The sequence below is a fragment of the Leptosomus discolor genome, chromosome 2 (genome assembly GCF_034619465.1).
Source record: "Leptosomus discolor isolate bLepDis1 chromosome 2, bLepDis1.hap2, whole genome shotgun sequence".
NCBI classification, from domain to species: domain Eukaryota; kingdom Metazoa; phylum Chordata; class Aves; order Leptosomiformes; family Leptosomidae; genus Leptosomus; species Leptosomus discolor.
Genome location: NC_141392.1, coordinates 6458858 through 6476347, shown reverse-complemented (window position 1 = coordinate 6476347; position 17490 = coordinate 6458858). Strand labels below are relative to the sequence as shown.

Genomic DNA, 17490 nt, shown 5'->3' with positions numbered 1-17490 from the left:
CTGTTTTCATTGTCTGACTTAGTTTCTGGGCTAAGTAGGGAGAAAGTTGTTTGGATCTTGAAGTAGCATTTGATTTGATCTTTATGCTGAAGAAAAGAAGAAAAAAATTCAGTATTTTTTTCTGAGTCCTGTTTTCTTTCAGCTACAGTATACAGATGCACAGCCCAGAGTTTAACAAATGTTTTTCTTGGAAGACTCACAGTTTTAAGAAATGTTAGAAGCAGGTTTTCTCCCACACACATTGGTTAATTCTTGTATAGAGTCTTCACGTATATTTTGAAAGTCAGCCTTCAGTGAGTGGTGTGGGGATTTGTTAGTCCTGAACTGCTTTTAGTCATAGGAAGTAAGAAAAGGTGATTTGCTGAAGGAGAAACAAAATCAGTTAGTTTACAGTAATGTTATAGAATACAATATGTAACCATCTTAACCTTCTAAGCTGCTTTCTGTACCTGTTCTTCTACATAAACATAGTTTGAATTTGCTTTAACTGTCAAGTATCTGAAGAAAACAACAGGGGGTCTAAAGCAGCATCTTTTTTTTTTTTTTTTTAAGTTAGTTGTTTCAGTGAACTTGGTTGGCTCAGTATCTTTGGGAAAACCTTAGCAAGTCTAATGTATTTTCTTCAGGCATGAGAATATCCGTTCCAGTAGAGCACTGCAAGACAAGTTTCTAGATCCCTGTGGAAAAAGTACAGCTATTGAGTGCTTTTCTGTAGCTAACTCTTCGTACATATATATCTGCTAGTTCTTATGTATGAGTTTTCTGTAATAGGGAGAGTTAATTTTTCTTTACAGCAAATGGGTAGAAAGGAAATTAATTTACCACTTGACAATAATCCTAAAATCTGATTGGCCTTGGAGCTTGGGCCATTGGCTGATGTGAGCCCCATTGCTCACAGTTTGTCCTACAGGGAGGAAAAGGAGTATTCTCTGATGTGATCTCTTTCAACAACCCTAGGTTCAATTTCATTCCTCCCTTCTTTTTCTTTCACGTACTATTTTTCTCTGAGTTTCTTTCTCTAAAGTGAGTGGATTAAATCTCTATCTAATTCCATTTTGGTCTTTTTTTTTTCCCTCTCAATTCCCACAGTAAGGCACCTCATCATCCAACATCCTACCCTTCCCACTTGCCAACTGCTTCCATCAGTAAGTTCTTAAGCGTTCTTGATTGAATATTACATCAATTTTAGAGAACTATGAAAAGCAAAATACATCTCAGTCAACACATCTGTTGCCTCTTCAAAGGCTGTATGCCAATTCTTTTCCTCTGAGTATACTTTTTATTAGAGACTTAATCTGATGTAGGTCAGGAAAAATAGCTCAGGTCCCATTAGATTACTTAAAGCAGTTGGTGCTTAAAAACTTTTCTGAAATTCTGACTCAGTTGGAAATTCAGTGTCCGGTTAAGCATCTTTTCATAAGCCAGAAGCACTTTTCATTTTATGTGAAAGCTTCAGCCACGTGCTCACTGAATCACTGCAGTGATACATCTGTCTTACCAAAGGTTGAAGAATTGGGACTAAATAAACATGTGAACACCGGAGGTAGGAAGTTTCAAGAAGGTAGCAAAAGTTAGGAACAAGTAAGTTTTTGTAACTTGTTTGAAGCACAGAGAGTCTTGCCTTTTATCCATGTGTGTCTTACACAATTAGACACAAAGTTTGACCAGCTGTAGTGGGTTGACCTTGGCTGGACACCAAGTGCCCACCGAAGCTGCTCTATCAATCCCCCTCCTCAACTGGACAGGGAGAGAAAAATACAATGAAACACTCATGGATCGAGATAATGACAGGGAGATGACTCCGCAGTTACCGTCGTGAGCAAAACAGACTTGTCTTGGGGAAATTAATTTATTATCGGTCAAACCAGAGTAGGGTAATGAGAAATAAAGCCAAATCTTAAGAACACCTTTCCCCCACCCCTCCCTTCTTCCTGGGGTTAACATAACTGCTGAATTCTCTATGTCCTCCTTTTGAGTGGTGCAGGGGGGATGGGGAATGGGGTGTGCAGTCAGTTTATTGCATGTTGTCTCTGATGCTCCTTTCTCCTAACGCTCTTCCGCTTCTCCAGCGTGGGGTCCCGCTCACAGGAGGCAGTCCTCCATGAACCTCTCCAACGTGAGTCCTTCCTGTGGGCTGCAGTTCTTTGTGAGCTGCTCCAGCGTGGGTCCCCTCCACGGGGTGCAGTCCTTCAGGAACAGCCTGCTCCAGCGTGGGTCCCCCTGGGGTCGCAAGTCCTGCCAGCAAACCTGCTCCAGCATGGGCTCCTTTCTCCATGGGTCTACAGGTTCTACTAGGATCCTGCTCCAGCACAGGCTTCCCATGGGGTCACAGCCTCCTTTGGGCATGCATCTGCTCTGGCATGGGGTCCTCCACAAGCTGCAGGTGGATATCTGCTCCACCATTAACTCCCATGGGCTGCAGGAGAACAACCTGCCTCACCATGGTCTTCACCATGGGTTGCAGGGAAATCTGTGCACTGGTGTGTGGAGGACCTGCTCCCTCTCCTTCTTGACTGATCTTGGTCTCTGCAGAGTTGTTTCTCTCGCATATCCTAGCTCCTCTCTCTGGCTGCTGTTGCACAGCAGGGGTTTTTTGCTGCCTTAAATATGTTATCCCAGGGGCACTACCACCATTGCTGATGGGCTTGGCCTTGTCCAGCAGCAGGTCCATCTTGGATCCGGCTGATATTGGCTCTGTCTGATGTGAGGAAAGTTTCTAGCAGCTTCTCACAGGAGCCACCACTGTAGCCCCTCTCCCTGCTACGAAAACCTTGCCACACAAACCCAGTAGTGATTTGAAGTCATGTGTCCAATGTACAGCGAGAAGTAAGATTTTTCCGTAGTGAAGTTGGGAGGTGGTGTCCTCCACTTTTTTGTGCTTTAAATGGATTCATGTCACATTTTTCAAGCTTTTCTCCATAACCTGAGGGCTAGATATGTGTTACTTTGTTTAACAAGAGCCAGAGTTCTCATGTAATTATATATTTCAGCTAGCGCAGTATGTAAAACCTCGAATGCTGCAAAACTTTGCTGGGAGTCATAAGAAGCATGGGAGAGATCCCTTTACTGTTCTTTTGCTTGTAGACCTGCAGAAGGAAAAATCAGCAGTACATTTATAAGTAGCAATCTAATATTACAAATCAGAGCACACAATGGAGCTGGTAGCAAATGCACATTCCCAAATTCCTTCTACAAAAGTAGAATGAGTTAACACTCTGTGGTCACACCTTATTACGCTGGGGGTGTGTGTGTGTGTGTGTTATTGTTATATAGAGTTTGGACAGTAAAATAACCTGTCTATTGAAATCCAAAATCAAATAAGAAGCGTTAAAACTTTCTTACTTGATCTTGTCACTGAGAAATACTTCTGGCAATAATAGGTCATGAGGGTGGTTGTCACCCCCTCCCTGTCTTGTGTCAATCCCCCCAGCTGAAAACTTGTATAACTTATTCAGGCTCTACTGACAATATGCAAACTCACCATTTGCAATTACCTGATGATGCTGTGCCCATAAACCTGGCAGGAAGAAAGAACATGCTGTTTAGCACATGTTTCTATTTTTACCATGCAATAGATATGTAGAATTAAAATCTAGTAGGGCAGGTAAGTAGTGCTTTAAATATTGGAAGATTTCCGTTGAAATCCATGGCACAGTGAATATGCTCTTTCATGAAGCCATATCCAGAAATGCTGTGCTAAATTGGGGTTTTAAAGTAGTATGCTGCTAATAAGTCTTATGAGTACTTCAGGATTTACATAATATATCTATTACTGTTCTCTGAATGCAAATTAGTAATAATATATTTAATGTTGAAAGTCATAGGTGGGAGAGTTGCTGTAATAGCACTGCTTGTGAGTCACAGACGTTCTTAATTAAGCTTTTGTTGTGTGTGGCGGGGGGGTAGCAGAATAAGGAAAGTTCCTCCCGCGTTTGCAAGAAAGACAATGGAAAGAGGGAATGAGTTCTTTTGCTGCTGATTTTTGTCTCTCACAACTGATTGCAAGAACTGCCCACTTAGGAAATGGGCAAGATGAGGATGTTGGTAGAGGGTGACAGGATTGTCATAATACAGCCCTTAGTAAAAGATACAAACCAGAAAAAGCAGTGACATGTTGGAACACTGGTGAAGGTGTGTTACGTGTTAGATATTGGGCCAAAAAGGGGAAAGTAGCGGCAGATGTTATTTATTGGTGGCAGCTGCCTTGGAGAACAGTCCTTTCTGAGGTGATGTGTAACTCTAATATCTTTCACTTGTTTTATTCAGTTCAACAGTAGAGTTGTGAGAAATGAGAAGTGCAAAGGTTGATTACCTATAGACTCCTACACCCTCCATCCAAGAAAGGATATAATTATCTGTGCGGTTCAAATGAGGACCCACTCTTTCACCTGTTGGGTGCCCTGCAGGCTCCACCGCAGAGCAAAGGCATATCATATGTTTTCAGCCTGCAGAAGCAGTTTATAAAAGATAATAAATGGTGAAACAAAAGGAGAAACCTGATTAAAGCTGCTTGCAATTATATTAGAGAGCTTGATCTCTGTCAGGCTGCCTGGCTGCCGTCCGTGAGGTGGCTCTTAGCGTTTCCTTGGTGCAGCCCCAGGGCCTCAGGTTGCTGTGGTGGGGCTGTCTCGGAGCATATTTCAATGACACCCGGATCCCCAGCCATTCCTGCAGACTAGTCCAAAGTTTTACCAGATTTGGCTCCCTGGCTAGATGAAGAGCTGGCACAGAGGAGTTCAGATACCAGTGGAAACCAGGTGCTTGTTTCTAGCATGTATTGAGATACTATGATGCATTCTCTAACTCAAAGAATTACCAAGAATATGTAATAAGAACGAGAAATAATTTAACAGTGGCTAGATACTGTTTCTATGGACAACCCTAAGTATCGACTCACTTGAGAAAACAGCCTTTTAAGTTATTTTGAAATAATAATTTTGCTTTCTTGTTTCACTATTGAAAGATTTCTTTCCCAACACTTAATAATTTGAGTTTTTAATAGTATTGTAAATTATTTGCCTAAGCAGAGAAAGCTACTGTAGTTACAGTGAGAAAACAGGTATAAGGCATCCTGAAACTATTTGGCAAACAGTGGTGTGAAGATGATTGTCTCGCTTGTTATTTCTAATAATGCATCCTACTGCTTGGGGTCAGATCCTGTTCTGTTTGTCAGAACCATTACAGTCTCATTGGTGGATTTATCTACATGAAGGTACAGGTAATCTGTCTTACTACTTTAATCTGTTGGGGGAAAATAACTTCCAAATTTTTACAGCCTCTGTTTTAATTTGTTGAAAAATATCACTGCCTTATCTGAAAGTATAAGGAAAAAACCTCATAACACTGTGTTTTGAAAGCCATCTTCTCTGACCTGTATAGGTTACACACCATAAGTCCTTACTGGTTACATGGAATTACAAGTTTTAATATGGAGATTTTAGTGCAAGTGAGCTTTCTCACATGCATTTCCAAGCTTGGATGGAAATAAGTTGTTGTTATCATGAGGGGGATCTGGGAATAGAATCAGCAAGGCGACTGTGAGATTTAGTAGCTTAAAGGCAGGAAGCAGTTTTCATTCCCCTTTTTACCTTCAGGTATCACAGCTTTTCTGTCACCAGCATGTGACTGGGATATCCACAGGGACCTGTTCAGTTCAAAGCAGCTTCTGGGCTGCTGTGGCCTGAGAAGTATGCAAAATTTCTAGAACCATTTTTTCTATAACATCTTGCTGTGTGTCTCTGGCCATGCCCAGCTACTGGTCTTTTGCATGGTGTACAATAGAATAATGGTTGCCTTGCTACAGATACTTCAGTAATTTCTGTACTGGCAAAAATTGGCTTTTTCGGGTTGCCGTTCACTCATCCAGCGTAACTTACTGTGAAAGGATTTAGGTTGACTATTGGCGAAACAACCCGCCGGCCAGAGTAGCGAAACAAGAGTGTGTTGTGGAATTTAACTCACTGGAGAGTTCAAGAACCATCACAAAAATGGAAGCCAAGGATGCCTGAAGTACATGAGACCCTTCCCCACTGCAGGAAGCTGGGCTCAGGCATCTCCTGATGGGTGCCTGCCACTTATGCTTCTGTTATTCTGTGGCAAAGGAACAAAGCTGTGGTTGAAAAAATATTCAAGAAACTCTTCTGGAAGACCAGAAACCGGAGTCACACAAGGTTCTGTTTCGTCGCGCTCTATGTAGCTTTTGCAACTATTAGAAAAAGACTGCTGAACTTCTCTGATCTGTCACAAACACATGCTTAAAATATGTCATTCGGGATCTGTCTGGTTTGAGTTACCTCTGGGAAAAGGGCTTTGTCCTGTAATTTTCACAATGCTTGTTTTCCTCCTTAGCATCACAGCACCATTTCCTTTCCAGTAACTGACAAAGGCCAGCATCTCAGGTGTTGATCCTGTAGAGAGGTCAGTTGACCCTGCAGATATTTCCATAGGCTGGAGCTCTGTTAAAATAAACACGCGTGTGTACGCCGCTTTGAAAGTTCATCTTCCATGGCAGCCCTGACTGTGGTGTTTTGCCGTGCTTTCCTCCTTTCCTTGAGGACAGCCAAGGGACAGTCAATATAAGCAGGTGTCACCAGCGTATCCACCACCACAAGTGGCTGGGCACGCTCTGAGGAGTGTGCTGCGCTCACACGGCGGGACAGGTTTGCAGACTTGCAGCAGTAAGAGTAGGGAAATATAGTCCCAAGCACGGCTTTTGGTCTGATCGTGGTTACAATAATCTTATAATAGAAATAATAATATGGGATATTATATATGTAGTTTCTTCATTCAAAAGATCATGTACTTTTTTTAGCTTTAGTAAGTAGTTGATTTAATAAGACATACTGCACCTCGTTGGCCTCTCAGGACTTAACGCTATTAATGCTAACGTAAGGCTGCTAATACTCCTCATTACTAACACTGTATCAACGTGAACTGAATGTCACTGGCACAAACAAAATTAATTTTCTTCCTTTAAGTTTATCATGGAAAGGTATGGCACAAAAACTCTTCTACATTTTGCAAATTATTATTTTACATTACTAGTTAGGACATGAGTAGGCCCATTACATTCTGTGGAGTAAGATTTTTCTTCCGAATAATAGCTGTAGTATTTGCCATATGTAGAATGCATTTCCCCCTCCCTAATTTCAATTGCAGATTTATTGACATAAGGGCATTGTGTTTAGAGTGAGGCTGTTTGTTCCTCCTGAAAGATAACACTGGAAGACCAAAATAACCTTAGCTAGCATTGATTATTCTTTTTTTTGTCCTGTTGTCTGTGACATCTCCTTTCCAACTGAAAAAGCTCTAAATTCTGTCTTGTGGAAAAAGTCTTGGACGTTGACATTTTATTTTAAAAACCTTGAGATGTGAAATTGCCTTTTCAGAAAACCTGTCATAAAGCAGTAACTTCCCTGTGGTGTTTCTAGCAATATAACTTCTTTTGTCAAATAAGATGTAATGTGAAAATTGTACTTACAAGTTCTTTGTTTCAGGAATACCATATTTCTTAAAATCATTAATGTTAAATACCACCAATAAAGAAATTGAGAGGAAGCAGGAGGAATCTGTCTGTGATTTGCTTACTTTGTGGATCTGACAGCTGTTTATCTATAGGAATTGCTACATTCACCCTCCAAGATAAGGTCAGTAGCCCTGTCATCTGCGTGAGCCCCCAGGGGTCTAAAAAATGGACATAGCACCCTATATTTATATCCATCCCCTACCAGTTGTCCAGTCAACAGTTCCTATAAACCAGAAATCTGTTCATTAAATATTATATTTATTAAAACATGCTGTATGATCATCTGAAGATGACCGTGTGTAATTCCATGCTGTAATTCCATACCTTAAGCTTGCCTAAGTTGTCACTACTTCTGTGGGCAGTGTGCAGATGGAGAGCAGCAACTCGTGAGGGCTCATCTTGAAGCCTTTGTTAAGGAAAGTCTCAAAGTCGGTTGAAGGGGCATTTTGCTTCAGCACCTATGGGAACTAATCCTCCCTCACCCCAGCATCTGCCGCGGCAGAGCGGAGGGGCCGCAGCTGGGGCAGCGGCGGTGTTTTACCTGGTCGCTTCAGGTAGCAGGCTCCACGCTCCTGGTTTTGAACACTTGGTCTGAATTACTGCCAGGCAGCAAGGTTGGGACGCTTCTGAGAACTAAATCGGACTTCCAGCGCGCTGGAATTGCAGTTGGACCTTCAGTATCTGTGAGACTCTTTAGTACTTCTGGGCTTTATGTTCTCCTGTATTAAGTGGATTGAATGTGGAAGTATTTCCATTTGAAAGGATGTGGGGAGTTACCGTTGTCCCTTCTGCTTTGAGTGAGCTAATGAATGTGTTCCTGATAATAATTATGTAGAGAAGGTTTGAACCATGTGTAAATAATCATTTGGACAGCTTTATAGGTTTGTTTTTTATAAAAAAAGGAAAGTAAAACAAGCCCTGGAACAAAAATGTGTGCCTGTCACAACCTCAATCACTTCTATCTGTTTGCATGTCAAGGGAAATCTTTAAATACATAGAGGCAGAATCTCTTTTTAGACAAGAATTTCAGTATTTAAAGATAGACAAGTGTTTGAAGGCAAATAAATTTGATCCTGATTCTACAAAGCCACCCACCGTATTTGGGCTTGATATACTTTAAAATGCAATTTATTCTTCAATGCATTCAGTAAATAGCTCATGTTAATAGACATGACTTGTTAAGATACCTCTCTCTCCTAAAACTCACGCATTCTGTGAGCATTTTTTCATTTCTTTAGTAACACTCATCGTCTTTGTTTGCTTTAACAATATGTGTTACCTAAGGATCTGATTCTTCTATTAAACAAGAAATTTCCTGTCAGCTTTCCTAAAGAAAAGTAGGTTTGAGATACAGTAAGCAAAATCTGCGTGTTTATTGCTTGTTAAAGAAGTAGTCTGGAAATACACTTCTAGAAAAAGACATAGAAATATTGCATGCTCTTTCTATGACTGTGGTAAACTAGTCAATTAATTTCTGTGTCCATCACTAACAGAATTATATTGTATCATTTACCTTGCTATTTTTCATCTCAAAGTTACAAAAGTAATTTGTGGCATGTGTTGCTACTAAGCATAGATTTTTTAAAAGAAGATAGGAATGTAAATATATGGGGGTGTTTAACTCCTCCCCCACCTTAAAGAAGATTAAAACCTTAAAGGCAAAAATCCTGTTTCTGCCTGGAGAAATCTTGATGACAGTATATATGCTTTTACTGTAGAGGCGCAAAATAGAGTTTGGGAATAATCCTTTGAGACCTAATTTTGATACATAATGATCTGGTTACACTCTATCCTGAATCCTGATGAATCCTGGACATTTTTCCTGCCCCTTCTCACTTTCCAATGTAGCTTTAGGCAAATTACCTCTCCTACCTCAATAACCTTCCTCTGTTTAGATGTTATGTAGTGCTAAACCAGAAGCTTTATTTCAGTATGTACCTACTGGTTAGAGTGTTCAGGTTTGAATGTGATACAAAAGCTCTTAATTTCCATCTTCAGCAGTAAAACATGTACAAGCATTTGTTGTTCAGTTAGGCTTTGCTGTGATTATTAAAGGTTGATGTTAAACCAGCTGGTTTCTCTGGATGCTGGTTGTAGTGGCAGATGACAGCAACATGAAGACGCCCAAGAGATGCCTGGGGTGAAAAGCCGTTTGTGCCAGAATTGCCGTGGAGGTGTCGCTGCTCTGTTGCACGGGGTTGCCTGGCGGCTACAGCAGTTGCTGCGGGTGTTACCGTTGTAGGTGGCCTACAGTTGGGCTTTGATGGGGCAGCAGCCGTTTGACTAAAACATCCGCTTCCCCCCCAGCCCCCCGAACACTGTCACTATTTGATTCCAATCCCCTCCAGATGAAGGGAAGTGCCCAGCATGTTCCCTTTTAGAAGGCAGCATTCTGAGCGATAACAAACGCTGAAAACCCTCTCCGTGTGTGTAATCTCTCTTTTTCTGCCGTATTTTTTCCATTTTTTGTTTGTCATCAGATGCCCGTAAGTACTCACAACATAGAGGGTCAGAAATGGAAATGACAGATCTTGCTATGCAGGGTAATACTGTCTGTTGCCATTAGTGCTCCACGCTGAACCCTTCTCATTTATGAAGAAACCATTTTAATACGAAATGAGACCTGACGTGGTCAAGCCTTTGTTACTTGCTGTACAGGGTCTTTTCTCCCAGTCTTGCCCCCTTTGAGGGTTGCTGAGCGTTATGTGTCACTTTCTTATGTTTTGAGTTATGACTTATAATTCATACTTAACAGATACTACAAGATTAACAGTGTTAAATGTAGTTCCAGGCAGTTCATTTAAACATCCATTTTGCAAGTATTTTTTAATTTTGTGCGCTTTTGCATGCCAAATACTTCTGAGTTTTGTAACACTTCTCTAAGAGCTTGGAGTTAAGCCTGCAAGTCTTTTCAGTCTTTGAAATGGTAGGCAATATGTTTGTATGTATGTATGAGTCTATAAAAGGAATTATATGCTATTGTTTTCCAAATAACTCAGAGTTACTCTTGGCTGCAGTGAAAAGAAGTAGCAGCATATATGGGTATAGTTTTGAGGAAATAAATTAGGTCTAAATTTGCCAGTTCTCAAGTACCATCATATAAAGCCTGAACTCAATGTGCTGCATTGACAGTATTCTCCATGAACACTTGGAAATTATCATGAGCCTGTATTACTCCTTCTTTTGAAAATGGAAGTTAAATAAATGCATTAAAAAAAGATAAAGTGAATAAAATGAAGGACTGAAGTACTTAAAATCAAAATGGGGAATAGAATGTACGTTACATAGAGAAGCAGCTTTTTTACTGAGGAAACTCTCTGTCACTGTTTGGTAGAAATACTGCGAGTTATACTGGAACTTGCTTATAGACCAACTATGACAAATCCACTTAATTTTTATTTGAACTCCTCTGCTAAGAATAGGAATGCAACGTCTTAATGATATTTTATGGAGTCTTATTATATACCACTGTAAGACTTTTTTTAAAACTAGATTTTAAAAGGGAATTTTGTTTGGGATGCTAATATATTCTCAAGTCTGTGTTGAAAGCACTGGTTGGCTATATCACACAAATATTGGGGATTTTCCCAACTACTCCCTGTTTTCTGATAGCATTTACTAATCTTTGCTTTCCTGCTTGCGAGCAATGAGAGAAGTTTGGGGAGAGCAGTGTAGCTCCCCTTCTAAGTAGATGTCTTCAGACAGTTAAATGAACGTCTATAGTGTGGCTAAGTATGAGATAAATGGATTTTAATTTAAACATAAGACTGTCGTTAGTGCTACTAGAAATGAGTGGTTCACGCCCTGGGTATGAGCCAGCACAGATGTGGTCATCTGTTTCTGAGTCACCTGGGAAAGTTACTGCCTGGTTTTGAGCCTGTGATCCACAACAGCAGAGGGAATCATACAAGACATGGCAGACTGTGGGAAAAGCATTGCTTATGTGTTGCTGTTGGGTAACAGGGAACAAGCTAGCTGAACTTCATGTAAACTGGGTGAGTTTGAGTGAGTTACTTGTGCTCGTGACTTGGTCTGCTTTGATGAAAGGCTGGTGTCCAGTCATCCAGTGTCCAGTCATGCACTCTAATGCCAGATGCCCCCCGAAACAAGTACTGCTGCTGACTGACGAGGTGGGGACTCCGCGTGGGCCGTAATGAGAGGTGAGGTGGGGGCAGAGTCACCGCTGAGGAGTCACTGCTCTTGAACACGCAGTTCAGCTGTGCAGCTCGCCACTGAAGCGGGATGTGGTGCAGGGATTTGGCCAAGTGCTGGTGTTCAGTGATAAATGTGGAACAGCGGATTGACAGGAGAGACAGTTCTGGGGGAACTCTCAAGGCTAAAGGACCTCTAACGTATCCACGACAGACCAAGAAAACTACATTTCCCTGCATCCTTCCAGGGAGGTGGTGGAGTCACCATCCCTGGAGGTGCTTAAGAGACGGGTAGATGTTGTACTTAGGGAGATGGTTTAGTGGTGTTGGTAGAGCTAGGAAAAAGGTTGGACTCCATGATCTTGAAGGTCTCCTCCAACCAAAACTGTTCTGATTCTATGATGCTGATACACAGAGATGCTGTTTGTGTGGAAATGATATCGATAATTGAGGCCTGCCATTTAATCTGATAATTTCAGGTGTATTCCGTGTCTGTTTTCAGGTCAGTGCATTTCTGAAAAAGACACTGTTTCATTGTTCTATTTTAAGTATTGTAAGTGAAAAGTAGAATTTCTTAAAAGCATTAAATATAGAACTGAAAGTGATACAATAAAATTAGTTTTAAGTCTTTGTTGGTAAAAAAAAAAATAAAAATCGTGTCATGATATTGTGTTTATCTAGCCGAAACAAGATGAGGATTTTTATCTGCTCTGTAAAATTACAGATGCTTTATCTGTGAAGAATTACACTTAAAATTAAAAAAGGAGAAAAGTGGTATTGTAGACTGATTATCATATCAAGCCATGCACTGTCAGAACATCTTGTTGGTTTAATATAAACAGATTACTTTTTGGGAACCCTTTCCAGGAGAGTGGGATTTTAACTTTCTCACATCCAGGCTGCATACTTTAGCAAATTCTGCTATCTGGATGACAACCAAAAGAACAGTTCTGTGTTAATAGAAAATTATTTCCTATAGTAATAACTCAACAAAGACTTCCAGCAGCTTTGTAAAGTCAAAAAATATTCAGAAGCTGGAAATTAGGAGTCTTTGGTAGGATTTCCAACTACTTGTTACACGTTCTTTGTGGAAGATAGTCTTTCTCTCAAGGAGCTGTGGTATTAGACACCAGAGTTTTGCTTAGTGCATAAAAATACCATAATTGGCAACATAATAATAAATATAATTGATAAGTATTTGGTACTTCTTATCTCTTTCTTGAAGGGGGACCTACAGCTATTGCTTTCTGATTGTTCTTTGGCATGAATAAAAGGGGTAGCTTTGTGTATAAGTCAGTGTTTATTTATCGAGAGTGCTCTCAGAATAGAAAGTATTGCCATTCTCACCATCCCACAGATGTGTCTTCGTAGGGTGAAAACCCACCCCTGAGTATGAAGGCTTTGTAAGGTGTTAGTGTGTAAGGAGCTTAGGCTTTTTAGGGCATGAATGAATTTGCTAGTGTCATGGGTTTCAGCCCTTGCTGTGCAGTGAAAGAAGTTGATCTCGATTCGTAGGTCTGTGCTCTGTATTTTCCCAGGATATCCATCCACCGGCTTAATTTAAGACCAATACCTTTTAATTTCACAACCCTCAAAAATGGGGTTTATTTCAGTGTTCTTAAAAGAATTTGAGACTGTTACAGATTTGAGTTGTTCTTGGACTATTGATTTTCTTTGTGTTATTGTTAAATACTGTACTGTTGCTTGGAGAACTCATTTGTGTACAGAAAAGCTTACCACAGACCAAAGTTGGCATCTTAGGCCGTTGTAATGATTCAGCGTAGCTGAATGAGGAGAATGGGAAGTGTTAAATACATTTCAAAGTGTTATATGCACTGAAGTAGTGAGTGCATACCTTCAGTTGGCAGTGCATGACTGAATGTGGTCCCCTCCAAATCTGATACTGTGTTTTGCAGACACACAAGCGGCTCGAGGAACGCTTGTAAAAATCTGTCTTTCATTAACAACTGTCTGTTCTTCATGGCTAGTTCATCCTCGCCTTTTGCTCAATCATACAGAATGCTATGGAGGTGTTAGTGATACTTTTCAAAGTAAAACCTTGGGGAAAAAAGGCACAATGCACTCTGGAGGATTTTTTCCAAAGGTTTTCATTCTGAGATACATTAACTTTGATTTTTACTTCCTCTACCATTAAATCTCTATATACTCTATATATACAGTTGAACAGGAATTTGTTAAGAGGAACAACTTCCTTCCCTTCAACATTTTGCTGAAAATGTATTAGTATCAAAGTGAATTATTAGAGCCTGAAGCTCAGATCTTAATCAGAAATTCTACGAAGTAATCAGTTCTGGATGGAATTTTTGTTCTGCTTCATAACACGTATTTGTACTTGGCTTTCTTGCACTTGTGTCAGCATTTCCTGAGTGTATGGGGACCAGGGTATGTTGGGATTTTTTGGTGGACTTTTTTTTTTTTTTTTTTTTTTCCCCTGTGAAGGTCAAATGAGATGAAAGTTTGAGCTCTTTGAAGAATCTAACTGTGTAAATACTTTTAAAGAGGTTGTCAGTGTGCTTGATAGTGGTAAAACGCAGAAGACTTATTGCCAGCTGAGCATGAATTTAGGAAATATGGACGTTCCTGTACTAGGCAATGAAAATGCTCACCCTTTAGTAACTGATGCTAAAAAAGAAGAAAATTACCCACAACTTAGGAAAGTTATCTTGCACTTCTAGGTAGAGAGAGATTTTTTTTTATTTTTGGAGAATACCTACTTAAGTATTGCATTTGAGTTTCCCAGTATTTGGGTCTGATACAGCTCGTGCTTACAGTTTTTTTCCTCTGTTTCAGCACCCAAAGACAATGAAGAACGTGTGTTCCGGGAACGCATGCGCCCCAGGAAGCGGCAGGGGGCTGTGCGCCGCAGAGTGCATCAGGTTAACGGACACAAGTTTATGGCCACCTATCTCAGACAGCCAACGTATTGCTCGCACTGCAGAGATTTTATATGGTATGAAGCAACCTTGACTTTGCTTTCTTTGCAGCTTGGAATCGAGGCATTAACATATCCTCCCATTCTGCTGGAGCGTAGATGGCATAGAGCAGTGGTTCTTTTCCTCTTCATTTTAGTATTAAACTGTCATCAGTTTTGCAGCCGATAATAGAAGACTGTTAAACTTCTGTCCCAAATGCTAGAATTTGTAGTATTTATGTTTTTTTCTCCTCTGAGCCACAAAGTTCAATCTTTTTCTGTCTAGTACATGCTATAAGTTCTAGGTAGACAGCCCGTCTAGTGTTCTGTAGGTGCCTAAGTGTAGATTTACACCTAATATTAAGCCTTTGCATTTTGCCAAGATGACTGAATTCTTCTATAGATGCTTAAGTATCACCATCTTCCTCCTAAGAAATGCCAAGCTCCTATACATCCTACTGAAGTTAATGGAATATGGGAATATTAGACTTCTTATGATCCAGGGTTTTGGGTGCTCAGCCTACAGGGTCTTTATTATTACAGCGTATCTGAAGAAATAATTATTATTTAATAATTTAATAATAAATTATTTGGAAATAATTTGTTTGGTTTTAGTACTCGCAGTTTTCAGATAGGGAAAAGTGGTGGAGACATTCAGTTTTCAATTATTTTTCAGCAACTCTATTGATGTTTTCCAAAGTTATCTAGAGGTACTGATTTGCACGTCAGTACGTGTAAGATCTAATGTGATCCTTAATTAGTGTTTCCTAAGTGTGTGTAATGATTCAGTTTTTCTTGATATGAAATGATGTGAATTGTACGTGAACTCTACTACATTCCACCAAGAAAAGTCTGCAGGTTGGGCTTTACGTTAGCTAAGGGGATTTCAAGCAACAATATTGGCAAATGCAATCTTCTGTCTATTTAGAGGCCTGCTTGATGACTGTTTTGCCAGCCTGGCACTTACCTCACTATGTGCCTATTTTATTTTAGTAAATGTGTCTTTACTTCTGACTCTCTTCATGGCCTATCATCCTACCTGGTACCTCTTAGCAGCTGAAATGTAGTTCCTGCGTTGAACTGATCTCAGTCTGGGCATGCGGTTATCAGATTATTGGTTATAAGAAGCTATTTTAAACTTGCGCGTGTCCTGTAAAGAGTGGAAAAAATGTTTTTCATTTTTAAATATGTATATTCTTAATTTTCTAAAACTGTTTTATTTTCAGGGGTGTAATAGGAAAACAGGGATACCAATGTCAAGGTAAGAGAAAATCTACAGGGGGACAGTTTGAACATATGTATTATGTTATAATATATAAATAATAAGAAACTTTCATCAGGCATTGTATATGTACAGTGCCAAGAATTTAGCACAAGATGATAAGACTAAGTTTGTCTCACCAAAGATAACAATCTTTACAGCAAGTCACAGTAAGATTTTTCAAAACTGTTGGTCTGAGGCATCATAGATGAAATAGGAGCACAGTTAACATCACTGAACAGCAGGTCCTAGGGATGTCTTGATGCACATCCAACTGGGGGGGGGCATATCTGTGGATGCTGGCTTCTTCATTTTTCACTTCTTTAATTTTGAAGTTGTGAATCTTTATTCTGCTTAAGATTCTTTGTTTAAAAATGCCAGGTAATTGCAAAGACTGTAATTAAAAAGATGAGATAATTATAGAGGTCATCATTAGAGAAGGTTATAGCAAAGATTGCAGAAGTGCTTCATTTTCAACTCCATTCTTCAATTGAATTTCTTGTACTCAATTTTTTATGCAGTCACCTCTTGCGATGATGATTTTCTGCTTAATTCTCATCTGACAAGTAGAAATAATCAAGTTAGTGATGATTTTTCAGTTACAAAAGACATGATGAAATCTCATTGTAAATAAATAAATGCAAATAATGGATTTACATGCTACAATAAAAATTACTGTGTTAACATACAGCAGAGGTTCCTTGAGTTCTGATTCGTTTTTTCTTACAACAATGACCAAAGGTAGAAGAAAATGAAATTCATATTTTGCTCTGAAGGGTTTTTTTCATCACTTAATGACCTTGAATTCCACAGTACAAATAGACCTTGTAATTTTTAATCTTATCTGCCATATCTGCAAATGTTATTCATTGATTAAGTAATCACCATGAGTATTGACAAAGCATTTTTGCCTCCTGGAAACTTTTACTGTTACCAGCTTATGATAATGTGTTACAGAAAGAATGTTCAACTTTGTTTTTTCTGTTCTTTGACTTTTACAATGAATTATCTTTATGTCTCTTTTTCCTCTGGAAGCTCTTCAGACAGGAATTGTTTTTTCAATTGTGTCTCATGTAATGTGGAGATTGTGGACTTTTATCAGATAAAAAAATCAAATATGTAAAAATTGAGGAAAAAATGGTAAATATTTCAGAAGGTAGCTTGCAGATATGCTTTATTTCTCTTAAAATTCTTTGGTCTCTTGTAAGTCCATTGTCTTCTGCCTTTGTAAGCCAGACCTACTTCATAGGATTCAGCAAGTCACCAGTCACTTGCAGCCTTTCAAGTCGCAGCATTTCTAGTCTTCTGAGATTAGTCTTTTGCTTTCAAATCTATCTTCATGAAAACTCATTCTTTTATCTGTTTTTTGTTTATAGTTTGCACTTGTGTAGTCCACAAGAGATGCCATGAACTTATAATAACGAAGTGTGCTGGCTTAAAAAAACAGGAAACTCACGACGAGGTAAATGCTCATAAAATAAATTTTCTAGATAAAACTCTGTCTTTCAGTTCAAAGTAGTGTCATCTCCTCTGTTTAGTCAATAAATGTTACAGACTTTTTTTATGCCCTTCTGGTCATCTTGTGATGTAGTATTTACTTTGGAAAGACAGATTACCATAA

The 17490-nt window shown here is 39.5% G+C and overlaps 1 protein-coding gene across 1 annotated transcript in view; it reads left to right on the top strand.

Annotated features, from left to right (window-relative positions):
• Window positions 1-17490, top strand: part of PRKCE (protein kinase C epsilon) — a 294148-nt gene that overhangs the window by 168649 nt on the left and 108009 nt on the right. Inside the window, exons 3-5 of the mRNA XM_086460568.1 lie at window positions 14488-14647; window positions 15835-15869; window positions 17246-17331. Of these exons, the coding sequence (XP_086316694.1) occupies window positions 14488-14647; window positions 15835-15869; window positions 17246-17331 (281 nt within the window). The remainder of the gene's footprint in view (window positions 1-14487; window positions 14648-15834; window positions 15870-17245; window positions 17332-17490) is intronic.